At 43.5% G+C, this 18562-nt stretch overlaps 7 protein-coding genes across 7 annotated transcripts; 2 read left to right on the top strand and 5 right to left on the bottom strand.

Annotated features, from left to right (window-relative positions):
• Positions 1-8106: 8106 nt before the first annotated feature.
• On the bottom strand, positions 8107-8611 carry SERLADRAFT_383932 (uncharacterized protein; the record flags this gene model as incomplete). The annotated part of the gene is made up of 2 exons (XM_007316046.1): positions 8107-8344; positions 8409-8611. 2 exons carry the CDS (start codon positions 8445-8447, stop codon positions 8210-8212), a joined length of 174 nt encoding a protein of 57 aa, XP_007316108.1.
• Positions 8612-9132: 521 nt separating this feature from the next.
• Positions 9133-9646, bottom strand: SERLADRAFT_383931 (uncharacterized protein; the record flags this gene model as incomplete). The annotated part of the gene is made up of 3 exons (XM_007316045.1): positions 9133-9231; positions 9298-9347; positions 9455-9646. The coding sequence occupies 3 exons, from the start codon at positions 9539-9541 to the stop codon at positions 9204-9206; spliced, it is 165 nt and encodes a 54-aa protein (XP_007316107.1).
• A 2312-nt stretch (positions 9647-11958) lies between these two features.
• SERLADRAFT_383930 (uncharacterized protein) lies at positions 11959-12566 on the top strand (the record flags this gene model as incomplete). The annotated part of the gene is made up of 3 exons (XM_007316044.1): positions 11959-12201; positions 12265-12343; positions 12399-12566. Coding segments are annotated over 2 exons (180 nt in total), but the record flags the coding sequence as incomplete, so codon positions are not given.
• Positions 12567-13334: 768 nt separating this feature from the next.
• On the bottom strand, positions 13335-13792 carry SERLADRAFT_462409 (uncharacterized protein; the record flags this gene model as incomplete). Its single annotated transcript, XM_007316043.1, has 2 exons — positions 13335-13576; positions 13641-13792. The coding sequence occupies 2 exons, from the start codon at positions 13731-13733 to the stop codon at positions 13391-13393; spliced, it is 279 nt and encodes a 92-aa protein (XP_007316105.1).
• A 152-nt stretch (positions 13793-13944) lies between these two features.
• Positions 13945-15137, top strand: SERLADRAFT_414193 (uncharacterized protein; the record flags this gene model as incomplete). Its single annotated transcript, XM_007316042.1, has 5 exons — positions 13945-14252; positions 14315-14565; positions 14621-14765; positions 14827-15051; positions 15111-15137. The coding sequence occupies 4 exons, from the start codon at positions 14324-14326 to the stop codon at positions 15135-15137; spliced, it is 639 nt and encodes a 212-aa protein (XP_007316104.1).
• A 285-nt stretch (positions 15138-15422) lies between these two features.
• Positions 15423-17103, bottom strand: SERLADRAFT_462408 (uncharacterized protein; the record flags this gene model as incomplete). The annotated part of the gene is made up of 11 exons (XM_007316041.1): positions 15423-15496; positions 15555-15658; positions 15715-15879; positions 15948-16014; positions 16069-16165; positions 16220-16388; positions 16450-16488; positions 16548-16667; positions 16730-16757; positions 16835-16885; positions 16995-17103. 5 exons carry the CDS (start codon positions 16278-16280, stop codon positions 15608-15610), a joined length of 441 nt encoding a protein of 146 aa, XP_007316103.1.
• A 108-nt stretch (positions 17104-17211) lies between these two features.
• SERLADRAFT_462407 (uncharacterized protein) lies at positions 17212-17696 on the bottom strand (the record flags this gene model as incomplete). Its single annotated transcript, XM_007316040.1, has 1 exon — positions 17212-17696. One exon carries the CDS (start codon positions 17537-17539, stop codon positions 17261-17263), a length of 279 nt encoding a protein of 92 aa, XP_007316102.1.
• Positions 17697-18562: the final 866 nt, after the last annotated feature.

The raw sequence follows: 18562 nt of genomic DNA, 5'->3' as shown, positions 1-18562 counted from the left end.
ATTACCCAGAATAGAAACTCCCCCACCGAAAGAAGCATCATTAGAAGCATACGTAAAACAAGAAGTAGAAAAAGCGATCAGAGAAACGAGGCTTCTATACCAATCCCAGCTCGACGAGGCGCTCGAAGAAGTGAGCGTCTTAGAAAGAAGACTCAAAAAGAAAGCAACGCCATCTCCAGAAAGGGTGGAAAGAAGTAGGACGGCATTAGAGAAACCAGAGAATTTCTCCGGAGATAAGAAGAAGTACAGGGCCTTCAGGGAGTCCTTACTTCTGCACTTCGAAGACGATGCCGCCTATTTTAATGATGACAGAAAAAAGATCAGCTTTGTGCTGTCTTTCATGAAAGAAGGAGAAGCCGTGGCCTTTCGAACCGATTGGCTAGAGAATAGGGTCGATGCCCAACAGTTAGGGTTTGACATTACGCGCACATACGGAAGTTGGCCGTACTTTGCCGATAAAATGGAGGAAAGATTCAAAGACAGTTTTGAAAAAGAAACTGCAAAAAACGAAATATTGACCTTAAGACAAGGCAATGAAACCACCCAAGCCTTTTTTGAAAGGTTTGAAGAAAAGAAAAGATGGGCGGGATATACAACCCAAATGAATGAAGAGTTCTTAATCTCCCTGTTAAGGAGAAACATGAATAAACCACTAGTAGACAGGGTGATCTACGGTGGACACATTCCTAAAGATTACCAGGAATGGAAGAAAGAACTCATCAGAATGGACTACATTTGGAGAGAAAGAGAAAAAGAGAAGAAAGGTTCCGAAACCGGAAGGAAACCTTATTCAGAGCCAAAGAAAGAAGGAGAAAAGAAGAAAGACGGAACTGGGTATACTTATACCGGTAACGGAGAACGAATGGAGGTAGATAAAGCAAAGTTCCGCACTGAGGGACAATGCTACCGATGCGGAGAGAAAGGACATAGAAGCTTCGGGTGCAAAGACGCACAAAAGAAGAAGCCACAGTTCAAAATCCGCGAATTTATAGAGAAGATGACGAAAGAGGAGAGAGAAAAACTCCTAGAGGGCTTTTAAAGAGGCCAGCGGTACCGCATCAACCGACTGAGCCTAAAAAAGATGTTTTGAATCGATTTCTTCCTTTGACTGTAGATACGTACGAACCAGAATTGTTAAGCTGCAGCTTTAGCGCGGATAACAATAAAATTATTTCCACCCAGACAAAGAAAGAAATCAGAAACGAAAAAGATGCAACTAAAGTAAGAGCGGCGCAGAGTGATAAGACATCCGCAGTTCCGACGGCGGGCGAATCACTAAAAAGCGCAGCATTTACGATAGATACTAAAATTCCTACACCCGATGCGGCGAACTCTACGGAGGAAAACGCAGCAGAGACTGTAGAAGAAAGGTCAGGAACCCCTTTTAAAAAACCTAGAACAGAAGTTTGGACCCCAGAGTGGGTGGTAGACAGGCTAAGAGACCAAAAGGAAGAAAGATCCATTGGGATTCTAAGTGCCTGGACACACAAAAAGAGAACTAGAGAAGTAACCCGGGAAACGATAAATGAAATCAACCAGTTACCAAAGATAGAAGCTATACAAGCGATCATAGAGATTGCCTCCCCTAAAAAGTACATTAGGGGCACCCAAGGCAATCAAATGAACGTAAAATGTAAGCTTACTACACTAGACACTCTCCAAACAGAAACAGTCGAAGCACTATTGGACAGTGGATGCACGGGGAGTTGCATCGACTCCCAATTTGTGAAAGACAAAAAATATGAGATGAGAAAGATACCAAGACCTATTCCAGTCTATAACGCAGATGGAACTCTTAATAAGAATGGAGCCATCAACGAGTTTGTAATACTACTCATGGAAATCGACGGTCATGTCGAAAAGATACATCTAGCCGTAACCAATCTGGGTAACGGAAGGATGTTTCTAGGACATGAATGGCTAAGCAAACATAATCCCAGAATAGACTGGAAAGAGTCGAAGTTGACCTTTGAGAGATGTCCCGAAGAATGTAAACCGAGAATCCGAATCTCTGATCCAGAGGAGGATCCGGAAATATTCTTCGAAGAACTGGGAGAAGATGAGAGGATGATACAGGTAAATCTCCAGAATTTTGAAGATGCCACGATCGACGATCAATACTACCATATTAGAGCCCAAGGCACAATGGCACAGAAACTAGCGGAAGCCGCAGGCAAAGATCAAAAAGAAGGAGGATTCGAAAAGATAGTGCCAAGACACCTTCATCAATACAAAGATGTATTTGATAAAAAGGAATTTGAGACTTTACCTGAAAGGAGACAATGGGATCACGCAATTGAACTAGTACCGGGAGATCACTCCCTAGATTGCAAGATCTACCCATTAGCAAGGGGAGAACAAGAGGAACTAGATGCATTCCTAAAAGAAAATCTGGAATCAGGACGGATAAGACCATTGAAGTCCCCATTTGCATCACCCTTCTTCTTCATAAAAAAGAAAGACAGAAAGTTAAGACCAGTTCAAGATTATAGGAAGTTAAACGATATCACTATCAAAAACAGATATCCGCTTCCATTGATCGGAGAACTAGTAGACAAATTGAGTGGAGCTAAATACTTCACGAAACTAGACGTAAGATGGGGTATAACAATATCCGAATGAGAGAAGGGGATGAGCATAAAGCGGTGTTTAGAACAAATCGGGGGTTATTCGAACCATTAGTCATGTTCTTCGGACTGACAAATTCCCCTGCCACATTCCAAACAATGATAAACACGCTTTTTAAAGAATTGATAGACGAAGGATTGGTGATCATATATCTGGATGATATCATGATATTTACAAAGGATATAGAAATGCACAGAGCAACGACGCGACATGTATTAGAAATCCTAAGAAAGAACCACCTCTATCTTAAACCAGAAAAATGCAATTTCGAACAAACAGAAGTAGAATACCTGGGACTGATCATCTCAGAAAACGAAATTCGCATGGATCCGGTAAAAGTAGAAGGAATTAGCAAATGGCCAGAGTGCAAAAGTAAGAAAGATATACAAGCATTCTTGGGCTTTGTAAATTTCTATAGAAGGTTCATAGAAGGCTTCGGGGAAGTAGCCAAACCATTGACCAAGTTAACGGGAAAAGAGGACTTCATTTGGGGAAATGAACAACGCGAAGCATTTAACACATTGAAACAACGCGTAGCTTCAGCCCCAGTGTTAGCTCTCCCAGTACCACATGGCCAATACAAAGTAGAAGCGGACAGTAGTGACTTCGCTATGGGTGCTGTCTTATCACAAAGACAAAAGGATGACTGGAAGCCAATTGCATACCTCTCTAAAGCGTTGAATCCCACAGAATGCAATTACGAGATCTATGACAAAGAACTTCTTGCCATCATGACAGCACTTAACGAATGGAGACATTACTTAATAGATGCGGAGGAAGAATTCGAGATATGGACAGATCATCAAAATCTGCTGTATTTCAAAGAACCAAAGAAGTTGAACAGAAGACAGGCACGGTGGATGACGGAGTTGAGTCAGTATCATTTCACAATACATCATATGCCGGGAAGGAAGCATATAAAAGCAGATTTACTCTCGAGACGATCAGATCACAACAAAGGAGAAAATGACAACGAGGACGTCGTACTGCTAGACGAGAAACTGTTTGTAAGAATGACTCTTTCATCAGAACAGAGACAAAGAATTGCAGACAGTCAGGAAAAAGAGTTAGAGATTTCAAAATGGATCTCAAAAAGAAAAGGAAACATGGATGATTTGATAAAAAAGATGAAAGGAAAGATAGAGAGGAGAGAGGATGGATGGTTCAAAGAAGGTGGTTACATAGTATTCAAAGGCAGAATCTATGTACCAAAAGGCGCCGCGTTAAGGGAAGAAATTATCAGACGAAACCACGACTCTACCGTTGCAGGCCATCCAGGAAGGTATAAGACAAAAGAGTTAATCACTCAACAATACTGGTGGCCCTACATGGACAGAGATATCACGAGATACGTAGATGGATGCGAAGTCTGCCAAAGAACCAAAATAGACCACAAAAAGAAAGCAGCGCCGCTCCATCCAAACGAGATCCCGGATAAACCTTGGCAGATCATATCGGTAGATCTAATCAGACCACTACCAGAATCAAAAGGATATAACATGATAATGGTAGTAGTCGATCGATTTACAAAAATGATCAAGGTAATTCCCACGCAGATGGAAATCACATCAGAAGGAGTAGCACGACTATTTAGAGATCACGTATTTAGAAACCACGGCATACCCGAAAAAATCATCTCAGATCGGGGACCGCAGTTCGTTTCTAAATTTATGAAAGATCTACATACACTTCTTCAGATAAGAGCAAACCCATCAACGGCTTGGCACCCACAAACGGATGGACAAACGGAGAGGATCAATCAAGAGATAGAGCAGTATCTCAGAATCTTCGTAAACCACAAACAAGATGATTGGGCAGAATGGCTTACCCTAGCAGAATTCTCTTATAACAACAAACAACATTCTGCGACGGGATACAGCCCGTTCTACTTGAATCAAGGACACCATCCAAGAACACAGGAAGTAGTGAGAGTGGAAGTAAAGAATGAAAAAGCGGAGGATTTCGTAAAAAGGATGACAGAAACGAGGAAGAAAGCAGAGAAGTCGTTGCAAAAAGCAGCCGAACAGATGAAGAAGCAGTATGATAAGAAGAAAAGAGAAGCAGTGGAATATAAAGTAGGAGATAAGGTGTATGTAGAAGCAACCAATATCTCAACAGATCGACCAGCCAAGAAACTAGACGATAAGAGACATGGTCCGTTCGAAATACTGGAAAAGATAGGTGAATCAGCCTACAAACTAGCACTACCACCAACATGGCGGCCTATTCATCCAGTATTTAACGAGACGAAGCTTACACCGTACAAGGAACCACAATTCCCTTCCCAACAAAAACCCAAACCGATACCACCGGTAATAGTAGACGGACAAGAAGAATATGAAGTCGAAGAAGTTCTAGACTCACGTCTAAAAAAGGGAAAATTGGAATATTTAGTACATTGGAAGAATTACCCAAAAGAAGAACGCACGTGGGAACCCGAACAACACTTAACCAACTCACCAGACAAAGTAAAGTCATTCCATGATAACAACCCTAGTGCACCTCGACGAATACGATTCCAACTACAATTCCAACCTTTCGAAAACTTCACAATGACAAGAGTCAGAAAACAATTGTTTAATTGGGAAAACGGAAAGATGGATCCCTACTTTTGAGACGAAAGTCTTAAGGAGGGGGTAATGTCACGACTTGAGCAAGAGCGCTAGTTAAAGCGCTAATTTCTTTCTTCATTTTCTTTGATATCTGATCACATGACAGACATAAGTTGTTAAGCTGCTGCTATTAGCGCGGATAACACAAATACCTAGTTATATCTAGTCACGTGACAATCACGTGACAGAATCCAGACCATGACGTAGAACATCAGTCAGCGCCTCATGGCTGACCTTCAGAAACATATATATACTGAACACTCATGTACATACTTTTCCTCAGTTGTTGATTACTTCTATATACTTTACTTGAACGCTACTTGTTGATTGAGAACTTGTCCCTCCGTTAATTCGGCAAAAGGGATTGGATCTTACAGCATTGGAGATGTGGTCCTGGATGATTCCATGTGCCTTCTCATCCTTAAGTATCCAGGTGATTTCAGGATCCTCCGAGGAGGTAGGTTTTCCTGGTGAGGGCTTAAGCTCCTCTCCAGTAACTGTAACAACCAAGAGTTATTTACTCCGGCACACACAGGAACACACTATAAAGAAGATGATGGGGAGTGGTTACCCCTTAGGCTGCAGTGAGTTAGTTGTGCTAGACAACAGGAGGACTCGCTGAGTCCTTCCCCATGTATTGCTCTTGTATATATACTAAAATACATGAGGTACTGTACAGTTGTAAATAAAGTTCAAAGTCCGATGTCTAGCATGTGACCGGTCACATGATGAGTCTAGACACTGGTCAGGTGATGTGTCACATGATTGGTCATGTGACTATGAAAAATCCGAAAATGTAAAGTAAAGTAAATGGTCACATGACTGGTCATGTGATGGAAAAATGAAAAGTAAGGTACAAAAGTGAAGCATAAGTAGGTTCTGGTATGTCACTTGTAACAGTAACAACCCGGAGAACTTTTTCCCGACGTAGCTTTGAGATGATCCGGAGTTTCTATATCTGAAAATCGTTGGGTCCAGTGAGAACTGGACATGTGGATGTATCGTGTGCTGTGGTCATGGTTCCGAGGTTGCCGTTTCAAATCAGAATTATTTCCTGCGTAGCTTTTGCACACCATGGCTCATAACCTAATAAAACTAAGTGAAACTCAGCTGCTGCCTGAGAGGCTATAGAAACGACTTTATTATTTACCTAAGTGAAACCATAATAGATGTTAGTTTAAGGTGATCTCTAATAAATGTAATGTAACATACCTCAGCCGCTGCCCAAGAGGCTATAGAAACGACTGAGGTATTCCTATACTAAACCCCCTACTACTTATAGTTGGAGGTGCTACTCGCTACAGTATAATGACTCCTAGGAGAACAATGGTGACTCCGTGGAATGGTGGCTATACTCCATGGAGAACAACGGCTGCTTTGGCAGAGACCGGGTTTATCCGGTTTTGTCACCATGTCACTAACATTATTTTACAGACAAGTTTTCAAGTGCTCTCCTGGATCAATGAACACTTGATCGCACTCGTCTTACATTGGTGCTAGAAGTGCACAGTTATTGGCAGCTCAGTGTAAATTAGCAGAATAGTGTGGCAAAACTGTTGGATATTCGGTCCCTCAGAGCATGGGAACAGGCGCAGGAGAAGGATTATCTTGGCAATCAAATGCCATAACAATGTAAATACATGCTTCTTATATAATAAACATATGTAAATATCATGTGAAAGACAATGATAGCCACAAAAGGCCGGTTGTAATCACAGACTAAAGCCTCGGGCGAAGCTCCGAAGTTCACTTATGTAATATAATTTCTACAAAAACAATAGCACAGTAGTCCATAATATTTGTATTTGACAGCAGAAAATCTGACTCGGAATGAAATTTGTGACATTGCTGCAGTGTAATTTACAATATTCCAGTGGATGATCCAGCTGGCCGAGCCACATACACATCATACCCCGGTATACCTTGCCCAGCAGTGCATTATTGGGGAGCGATTAAAAGGCAGGGCATTCTGTTTTAAATTCGGAGCCTGCTATTTCTAAGTCAGAGCTAGGAAGATGGCAAGGATTCGGGGGGAAGGATGTTGTGTCATATGCTTACCATAGACCACATGTTGCCTTGTATGCCTCCAATAACATAGTATGCTGTGGCTGCATTTGCTCGACACTCTGTTGAGACGACTCCATCTGTGACAATGTGCCCCACCTGATATCTCTTCGCTATATGACATGATTGCTAATGACTTACAACCCAAAGTGTTATTACATGGCTTATAAATGATATATAGATGTGACTCACGTTATTGCAATAGCAAGCTTGCCATGTCGGTCTGTATGCAGGATAGTCAGCAAATTTTGATTACTTGAATAGCATACCAAAGGTCTATAATGTCGGCCTGTATGCATAATAGTCAGCAAATTGTTGCCGCTTGTATAGTGTGCCAAAGTAACAGCAATTGATAGAAAATAGGCATCATGAACAGATGCGAAGAATTTCCAAGAGCTCTTTTTGTACATACCCTGGTATAGATATCGTCACGATTACAGAACCTGCTGGCCCTGCTGGCTCCTGCTAAGACTTTGCATAGGCTTAGCAGAATTTTTCGATTTCCGTGATGGCGGTGAGTGCTCTTACTATATAGTTACGGTAAAATTTGGCACACGTGGGCTAGCGGCGTTATAATGCTCCTATTCCAGAATTCTAATGGATTCCTTTGGTAAGCGCTCAGCGCTCATGTGCAAACATGCCTCTCCGCATCTGTCCTTCAGAGTCTATCCCTCTGGTGCGCTTCTTTGTGCTCGAGGTCTTTCCTTCGCATTGAATCTGCAAAATTCTTTTACAATGTCCTTATCTAAATACTTCGACGCTGACATTGAAATCAAGGGTCGCAGTCTGGATTTGTACTTCTAAAGATCATCTCACATTTGCAGATTTGCGTGAGTGATGAGTGTCTGTTTTTTTCTGATACCTTTGTACAAAGTACAAATTCTCTTTATGAATGTCATACCTTTCTAAAGTTTTAGAACATTGATACGGCTCACTGATTTCATCCCAGCTCTTAGTGGGCTATAGTGATTTACCTGGGTTTTCAAGGGGTTTTGTTTTGTGTGCGGATGGTCGTATCGTTTGACCGTAAATTTTGAATGGTATGTGGAACCATGTTTGGTGTTGCCTTCTTCCTCATATGACTGCACAGCTAATGAGCCGCAGCTTCAACAGTAATTCCAACTGTTGAACTATCTTTGACATGGTTGTACTTCGGAACATTCCTGAGGCGGTTGACCACAGCCTATCCTTTCTCAAATTTTCCCAGTTATCAATACACAGCAACACGCGATTATTATTATCATGTCTCAAGACAAGATCGTGACAATAGCGACCGTACTTATCCCTTGCAATTCAAAGTACCAGAACTCAGCATATATTGGTGTACTTCTTTTACCGCACAATCTGTCCCCTGCGAGTGTGGTAAGGGAAGTAGTTGCTCTCTTACATGGGTGCTTACTGAAAGCAAAACATAGTTGTTCCCGGTTGCCCTCGAACTCTTGGCTGCTCCACAGTCTGGTAGATGACATGTTTCTTCCAGCACTGCAAGTTGTTCAGAAATCAAGCAATCAGCGCTCACGGGCTGCGCTTTCGTCACTCGGCTTGGCGGCGGTCAGCTAATAATGAGACAATATGGCCTTGAAGAGCTATGGCTAGTCAAATAGAAGATGATATTGTGCCTTGGCGCACGTTTCCTTTGTCATACATACCATTCCGTGTCCCTCACGTCGCTGCGTAAGCTGCTTTCTGCCTTAATGTAGCATCTACTTCGATAAAAAGCTACTTTTTTAACATTTGTACTTCTGTTTTCAGGATCTGATCACCCAAAAATACGAAGACTTGCTGTAAATCCCTTTCGGTGTATTCACCACTGGCGCAACCTCCACCTCCCTGCTGCAACGTGTTCCTATGCTTGTATGTGTGTCCTGCCAGAGTCAGTGGCCTCAAGGCAAAGGGTTGTTATTTCTCCATGCGGTCGGTAAATTTGGTGCGTGAAGGATTATAAAAACTGAAAACTATAGGACGATCCTTCACAACCTCCTTCAACTTTCAGTGTCGCGTATATAACTCTCCGCCTACGGCTTTAAAGAGTATTTTCATTAGGTATATATGTTCTCCTGTATTTCCTTCCATAGTGCAGCTATACGAGCACATCACTTTGGATGATACAGATACATCAACCATATTGATACTTAGCCGCCCTCTTTTAGATCACTAAGCCAATCAATGGTGAATACAACACCCTTTTCGTATGCCTCTGGCATACTAGGCTTCCTCACCGGAGGTCTCACTCTCATCCTCTTCATTCTGGGGTTTTTTCATCTCCCTAGTAAGATGATAAAAAAATCAGAGGGCTTGCTTCAAGAGACTGAGAGTATTCTCGTCTCGGCGATGGAGGAGCGCCTGCTTTCCAGCGCTGATAAAAAAATTTTCACCAGGCGCTTAGAAGTGTAATGTCTTCTCATCACTAATCTCATCAGGTTAAAACTCATGTGGAACCTCTAGGCAGCAAAAAGAGTTCTCGATCCTGAAGGGAAGGGCCTATGGTGCCACTACGTGGTACAAGGACTGCCGCGAGTTCTTTCTCGGGTTATCTTTTCGCATCAGGCGGCTGTGCAAGGAACTCGTAGATCTTCGTGCTTCAATTATTGTGAGGATTTTCATCTTTGTATCAAACCCATGTGCGCTACTGACAATACTCAAGGTTTCCAGCGAAAACGAGCGGCGCCAAACCTGGAGGAACGAGCAGGGCTCCTCGCTACCTCTCGACCCGCAGCGAGCTGGAACGTGGCTGCCTTCTCACCCAATGATGGCAGCAACACACAATGGTTGGTCGTCGCATAGTCCCACCATAAATCACAGCAATGGACCCCCAAGTGTTGCACCTGGCAGCAAAATTACTCCTCGCGTCATTAGTAGCGACGAGCATTGCTATGGAGTTTTCATGTCCGTAGACATGAACTACCGTGCGGTTTGTCTATATTACTGCTCTGTTCTTCACCGCCTGAAGCATATCTTACTCTAGCAATATCTTGGAGGTTTATGTCACCGGTGTTTCGCCCGTTCCATGGGCTCTACGCGCTGTGAACACATGGCATCAATCCCAGCTCTTTGAAAATGTCTTCTCCCGCCAACAATCTGTTACACCTCTGATACCAAAAAAATAAATGAAAGATAAATAGGCTCTCGTGGTAGTTTCGAATTAGGAAGTTGGCTCGTCTATTCACTCCTGATCTGACTATATGGTAGATTTCGAAAGATAAATTTCGATAGATAATAAATTAAGCGCTATGTATTTCAGCTGGCACTGCGATATTTTTTTATTCCACTTAATCGTCCATTTATGAGAAATAGTCACTAGTATGCTGAAGATTGTTATATATTTTGCTTATATTATTTGCCTAAGTAAAGAGTAGCTTCGATGAAACTGCGATAGCTGATTTTGTTGAGTTATACATCATGATGTCGGTTCTGACATCACTCTCTCGAGCGCTTCATCCGTGTTCTCTCGCAATTGTCAAAAACAATTAATCTGAATCACGCCCCACGAAAAACATTGCACAGGTTCGGTGGTCCATTTGCTCCGCCTTTACATCCTACCAACTTTCAACTGATACAGTGACTCCCCAACGTCGTCGTCGCCAGTGATTTTGTGCGCTGAAAGTCTTGCTACACTCTCTGCATACGAAAGCTGCGGACTGAAATTGTTCATGAATCAGCCTGCCTTCCGGACGTCTTGGTCAAACGTGATATCTCGGGCTCTCGGACTGCCCGCCAACGATTTTGATGGTGTCTCCAGTTCTGCATTATCAGAAGAGGAAGTCTAACGGATGTCATGATGTCAAGTTATCCACCTGTTAACTAATATTTTAGCGTCACACAGAATGCATGTTTATAGCCACATACGATGGGTAACCAATGGGTAGCATCGTGGTACCCAGATATAATTGATATGCAATGACATGGAAGTGATAAACGAAATGGTTCGTGCTTACCAATACCTAGCTAGTTAACCTGTCTAGTCATGAAGAAAGACTGATTGTCGAGGTCTGCATTGCGAGAGCCTTATTGGCTGTTTGACGACTTTGACTGGCTTGGCGGGCCTGGATGACGGAAAGTCCTCGAATACTGACAATCCGGAACCCTTCGTCGGGAGATCAAGATTTTACCAGAGCCATAGTGGACGATATGCACTTGGATCAGCGCATTGGCAGGCGCAGGTACATAACCTTTTGAGAATCGTTTTGCATTTTTAACATGTTCGAGTCATATGAATATCGCAAAGTCGACGAAAGACCACAGAGTGGGGATGGCCATGAGGGAGAATGAGGCTGGACTCCTGCGAGACCATGGAATGTCGTCGGCCAAGTATATGGCCGTGACCAGTGCTTCCATGCGCTTTCTAATCAGGCTTCCATGCAGTATCCAGGTTGGCTGTTACCATCAATTCCCTAGTCCGAAGAAGACGCAGTCAGCTGACGATAAATCCCAGAAAAAGAGGACGCACAGCAGCGGAAACGTCTCATCAATCGCATGGTTTATATATGTAGCTGCCACTATGCGAGGTCCTTGTTCTCTATATGATTGGCAGCAACGTGCTCACTTCGCGCCGCTTCTCGTTACACAGCCACGAAGTACCTTCAGGCGATCGATCATACCGATCATACCGATCATCCCTCAAGTTAGGAGCCCGATCGTTCCTTATATAGGCCTCCTTGTATATTCGCCCCTATTCGCCCCAACTCCAAACTTAGTGGACTAACTTCTCTCGCTAACTGAAGCTTCCGTTCCAGCCAATCCATGCCGAACGCTTGATTGAAGGGGTTTAAAAGTAACAGCAGCTAGAACCATTCGATATGGTGTGGACTTACTCCCAGATTTCTTTTGACGCTGCCTGTGCTGTAGTGAGTGAGAAGATAGAGACTGGCAGGCATGGGTTTGCTATAGGTGCTGCAATCTGTTATATCAGGTATGGATTATTATCAGTTTCAGAAATGTGCTCTCCTCGAATATGATATACCCCAAAAGCATGGAGAGCTCGACTCCGCAAAAATTCGGACCCTATCGTGCTCGAACGCCGGAAGAATAAAGGGGTTTCGCTGCCAGTCCCTCAACGTCAGCGTAATTAGCTCGTCAAGATAACGCAATACGCACTAAGTATCCCTTAGGAAAAAAAGGCTCGAAGGCAAACTCTCGTCGTTGTTATGCCTTCTCCAAGTGTATGCAGTTTCCATTATCACCCCTAAATCTAGGGGTGTTAGGCTATGAGCCATAAGGTTTGATGACGGTCCGCGCCAGCCGAATACACGATGATATTGTTCCCTCAGATATGTCCGCTCAGTGATGTCGCCCCAAGTCCCTGAACTCTTGTATTGTTAAGACCTCCGATGGACTGTGTGTATCAGAAATAAGATGCCGGTGTCCAAGTCTGTTCGAGGGTCGGAAAGAAAAACTGCTGTTCTTTGAGGAAAGAAATCACTTAGTATGGTAAAGACTGCTTTGGCACGACACGACTAGTAAGGAGGAAATAGTTCCGAGGCAGAATGATAGTTAGAATACCGTGGATTAAATGCATGGTTGCGGCTAGCGGTGTCCCGGTATCAATCAGTTCAGCATCAAAGTATTGCAAGTTCCATAGAAAAAAAGCGCTGTTGGATGACCCGTCTTTAAGAAAAGAGATGGGTATGACCTAGTAAAAGCATGAGCAACACCACTCGAGCGATTATATAGTTGACACGATGCACTTAACCGGCTTTTGGTGTACTAACATTACCGTTGTGCTACCATCTCCTCGATCGACCACAACGATTAGATATTAAATCTTGAAGTACTTCCTTATATATCTTCAGACCTGCTTAATGCAGGCATCCTTGTACTTTTGAGTCTCCTAGCTCTGTCTTGGCGGCCTCCGGTGATCCAACCAGATCATAATTAAACACTGAGGACGTCAGATACACGCGTACAGCAGATCTCCACCTCTGAATCCTTGTGCCGTCGCTTGCGCTCTCGGCTGGATAGGGATGTGTTTCAGCAGGGCGTCAATACTTGAGGCGCACTGTACTAAAGGGCTCGAAGAATCAGTGCCAAAAGAAAGAAAGACACCATTTAAATTCCCAGGGAATTGACATTGAGAGCGTGACCTTAGTTTAAACGAAAGCGCTATGCCAAGCATAACGCGCCAGAGAGCTCGAGGATGCAAATCCAATGTTTACATCCGCGGTGAATGGACAATTGAGCGCAAATAAGCAGAGACGTCCGGGGTTGTGTGTACTGGGAAGCTTGTCGAAGGTGCCCAGAAACCAGTTTCTGCCTATAATATCAATATGTCTGCCCTGGATGGTATCATAGCTTAATGGTAAAGTTTTGTGAAGTATATGCGAAAAAATATAAGCTCACCTTCTCAACACCGAAAACGGTATGATCTTCACCGCACTGTGAGTGGATGATCAACCTGAAGTAAATAAAATATATATCAGTATTGGGCGTCATCTTGTGGAGTGAAAAGTCCGAGTTGAAGTTTGAGGTCTAATGTGATGGAGGGTTGGATTGATTACGTCACGAAAACTCTCCAAAAAGTAGTTTCGTGCAACGAATATATTCTCAGGATCACAGATATATGAGACAAAAAATACATGTCGCGTTGTTTTTGCACCAAACGCGCCTCAAGTTGCTTTCGGACGCGATCTCTAATTTGATCTCCGCTTCCCGATACGTCTGACTGCATCTTATCATGACTATGACCTCTGACTGGACGATATTTCGCAGAATTACATGGAAAAGTAGGAGCACCCACAAAGACGCAGCTTTCATCGTGTCTACTCGGGAATACCAGGAGGAATAAGAACCAAATATGAGGCGTATTGAGTCCCAGTTCTCCTTTCCACAAATCCCCCATCTGCATTTCCAAGAGTCTCTGTGCTCGATTCGCTACTCATCCTCTTGGGGCGGTCGTGTATACCCACATTCTATACCCAACATACGACGCCTACTTGAACCCCACAACCTAAAGTATGTGATGGATCGCCAGCTTCATTGTTTCGCTTCATTGTGATGCTCAAATCTTGTTTCAGGTCATTACTATGGCTGGTGTCACTTCTGCGACGTTTGTCAATCTTGTAGTTGGATTGATGATCAATTGGGCCTCCATTGTTGTGGGCTTCTATAGCTTGTATACGATCATCATCAACATTCTCCCGAAATATGTGATCAGGGACCTAGAGAACTTACTCAAGGAAACTCGAGGCGGTTGCATCACGACTTTGGAAGAAGGCTTGTTCTGTGGGGAGAACAATCAGGGAACGTATCTCCAGCGTCTACAGGAGTGAGTTTCACGAGATCTTATCTCATTCGCCTTCGCCTCAACTTCACATCTTCAGGCAAGAAGAGGAGGTGTCAATTCTTGTGATCAGGACCTACAGGGCGAATACATTATATAAACAGTTCCGCGAACTGTTTGGGGGCCTATCTTGGCAAATTCGGAGGAAATACAGCGAAGTCAGAGATCTTCGTGACTCTATCACTGTAAGTCTCATATTTCCATTTCCATTTTTCTTGTGATTAGCGATGTTTACACCAATCAAAGCTTGCCAGAGAAGAAGGGAAGCACCTGGCCCGAAGCGAAACGAGAATCCTCTCGCCTCTACTACTATCTACGATGCGACCTCGAACCTTTTCGCCTTCACCTCGCTCTTCAATGGCGCATCCAGTCCAGCAGTTACATGACTTGCTTGCATCACCCAGCAGTCGAAAGAGTATTATTCTGCCATATTCCCCTCCGATGGCCGTGCAATCGCTTGCACTTCCTCAGGTTTGTACTGGGCTTGGCTTGTCTTGCCTTTGGCGGTCTAATGACTGACACTGGTATAGACGCCCCCAGAGTGCCACAAGGCTTGATCTGGTTCTTTTATTTCGGTAACACAAGAGAACGTTTATAATTGCAAGGCGCTAGCTATCGCCACCACAATGCGTGAAATATTCCCGCTTCCATTGAATGGGGGCGTTTCCCCTGGATCCATACATCTATCACATGCATAACAATTGGACAGTCACAACAGCAATGTAATCGCGAATTTACTCAATGTAAAACAGTAGTCTCGCTTCCTATTTACTTATAGTCATACAAATGTGCAAAAAGATGTTATAAAACCATTCAAACATTGCGTGGTGAATAAGCCTGAGACTTATATACTTATAGTGGGTTTCGAGTATCTCAAAGGCACTGCTGGCTTTAGTCTAACAATGCGCTTTCATGGCTACTTCCCATTTAATTCGCATTGATAATGTTACATTTAAATATACATAATGACCCACAGTGTTCCCTATTTTCTAAACCTTTATCCATATAAATTATGCTTTTATTAGATCTAGCTCGAGTAAGTGAGATTCACGTAGATCTGGCTGGAAGTGCACAAGACCTAAAAGTAAAGACTGCTTTGAGTGAAGTTCCAAGATGAATATGCTGTACGCTTACCTCTCCAGGGTAGAGATCACTACAAATGGGGTTGACATTTGGGTTGTTGGTGAGAAGCGTGCTAAGAGGGATTCCAGCACCCGCAGCAATAGTGCTGCAGGTATCTCCGGACTGCATGACGTACGTGACATTGCAATCTTGCCCTGTAAGGCCCAAGCAAAGCAACTGTAATGCCACAACCGCGTTAGTCAATTTATGATAGCGCATTGCGTCCTTTGACGAAAAATAATCACCTCGCCAACAAATAAGTTAGTACAATTAGTGTTGACAATCTGGGCGTTCACAGAAGCGAGCTGATAGCTGTAATGGTACAATTTAGTTGATGCACGTTGTCGCTGAATGACTACCTCTTACGTAGAGACATTCTGCTGAGCAGAAATAACATCACAAGTGTTGCCAGCTTGGACTGTGTAGTTCCTGTCACAGTTGGTGGGCAGCGACTGCGCCACAACTGAAAAGTAGTTCAGAGAGAGGATATATGACAAAAAGAAAGTTCAGAGCGGACCTGTTGATACACATACACCTGCAACAAGGGCGAGGGAGGCAAACCGCATGGTAGTGAACATCGTTAATAGATAACAAAGTTGAGCTTCTCGTCGTCGTCACAAGTGGAGTGGATGGAGAATAATTTTCTTCAAAGTTACATGGCCAGCTTTTAAGTCTGTTCCAGGCGCCTGAACATACGGCGAATGGGCATTGTGAGAACTAGCCAGACAATACTAGCAAGGCACATACGAAAAAGAGCCCACGTCAACCGCGGAACGAGGTGACATTCTGATCGAGAGTGACTCACATTGTCAAGAAATCAAGGAGAGCTCAGTGATATTACATACCGTGTGGTCTGCGGATCAATTCACAAGGAAGGCGCTGATGGCCTCGACGCTGACAATCGCCACAATATGTAAGGCACGCTGGCCATGTCACCTGGAAGTGAGGTGATGGCAGAAATTTGACTGGCCCATCGGACAAGAAACTAGTCAGGACTGTGGGATGAACTGAATAAACCCAAAGGTACCATCAAAATAACACGACACTTTAGACGCCTGGAATAAGATTGGAATAAGTCATATATATGCCGGATCCTTCAATAACTAACTGAGTCGATAGAGAGCGTACTTACAGCTTATAATCAATGCGATGATGACGGCAATAAGTCTAGGCCTAGATTGAACTGCGAAGATATCTTTTGATGGGTCACAGGCAATGGTAAAGAATAGACCTACGGGACGCGTGAGTCACTATTTAATGATGCGATTGATATTAAAATACTTTGAACACACCGCTATTTGAAAAAATCCAATAGTGAGATGTTCACTGGCATAGAGTCTTCATCATACCGCTCAGGTACTTTCAGTTGCCAACGAGACTAACGTTAACTGAAAAGGCAGTAGTAAAACGGTCAGCGTAGTCGCTATTTGCATATATTAGATCCCCAAGCTCCAGATACACAAACACAAACAACTGCAGTGAACGAGCGGGCGGCGTTTAAGCTCGCTCGGGTTTATTCATTCATTTACAACTCTACTGGGCGGCGACACGAAGCATGTTACGATCCTAGGTCCTTGGCCCCAACGAGCACGTACACTAGCACCACGGCCACGGAAAGTTCAATCTTGCGGCGATGTGCCGGTGCCAGCCTGAGGCTGAATGTCGGAAAATTCCATTTTCTCATATGAGGCCTGATAAACCCCAATAAGGCCGTCAGTAAATTGAGAGCACAATAACCCGCAAAAGGCTGCGACAAGACCTTATCAGCAATGACCAGAAAAGCTCCTTCCAGATTGTCGAGATTGGCGCAATTGCAGATATCGTTGATATCTTCCATATCAGCTGTACCATCAATATCATGGAGATCAGAGTAAGGACGATGATGTGGCCGACTCACAAAGTCATAATAATATTGGCCCAAATAATGGAGATCAGAAGAGTCAGGTCCTCATGTAGCATATTAGGCATTGTTATGGCCGAAAAGGTCAAATAGAATTTTCGTTACTTAATAAAGAGCACACTCTCAAACCACGAAATTGTAGTATTTGGAAGTGAAGCTAATTGAAACAGTGCTAGATGCTTGCCAGCATCAAAACTATGGGCAATGGCATAACATTAATACTACTACGCATGCCAGCTTGTCCCAGACTCCCAGTAGGCCACCTACTGAAATGATTACAATATTGGATAATCAAGGCAGTGAACATACCTGATCTCCGGTCAATTCCAGTTGATGTCAAACAGGTCGTCAAGGTAGCTGCTGAGTGTTGCCGCTGGAACTCGCCTTGATAAATATGTGGACCTGGGTTCAGCAACATGAGTTACTGGGGCAATATTGAAAAGGCTTGAAGGAATAACTGGGAAAGGCTGAGAAAAAGTGGTACACAAGATTAGTTAGAATATTTGCATTACCATGTATGTAACTTTACCTGCGAGGATGAGTGTCCTGGATGTATACAGAGCAGCTGGGGATCCAATTGGCCTGTGAGGATGAATGTCCATGGTTGTATATGGCAATATTGAGTGCAGGGATGCTTGTTAAAGTAAGAAAATATGCACCATGATGGTCAAGGGAAAGAATGAAATGGAGTGACCTAAGTGTGAATGTTGTTTTTAGCTGTACTTATATACAGGATGTGGCGACATGGAGTAACTCACATCATCAAAGTGGAACTTGCACCACTGAAGCCACTGAAGTCAATAGATTAGCAAAACTTCAAACTGCATCTAATGGCTTGGACCCAATCCACTTGTATTAGTAATGCACACTGGCATGCCAGTGACAACACCCAGCAACCAGAATCACGAGACAGTGGTTAAGAGACACTGCGGCACATCCGAGTCCATTGTGGCGCCCTGT

The sequence above is a fragment of the Serpula lacrymans genome (genome assembly GCF_000218685.1).
Source record: "Serpula lacrymans var. lacrymans S7.9 unplaced genomic scaffold SERLAscaffold_4, whole genome shotgun sequence".
In the NCBI taxonomy this organism is placed as follows: domain Eukaryota; kingdom Fungi; phylum Basidiomycota; class Agaricomycetes; order Boletales; family Serpulaceae; genus Serpula; species Serpula lacrymans.
The sequence above is the reverse complement of the archived record's forward strand: the minus strand, read 5'-3'. Positions and strand labels throughout refer to the sequence as shown.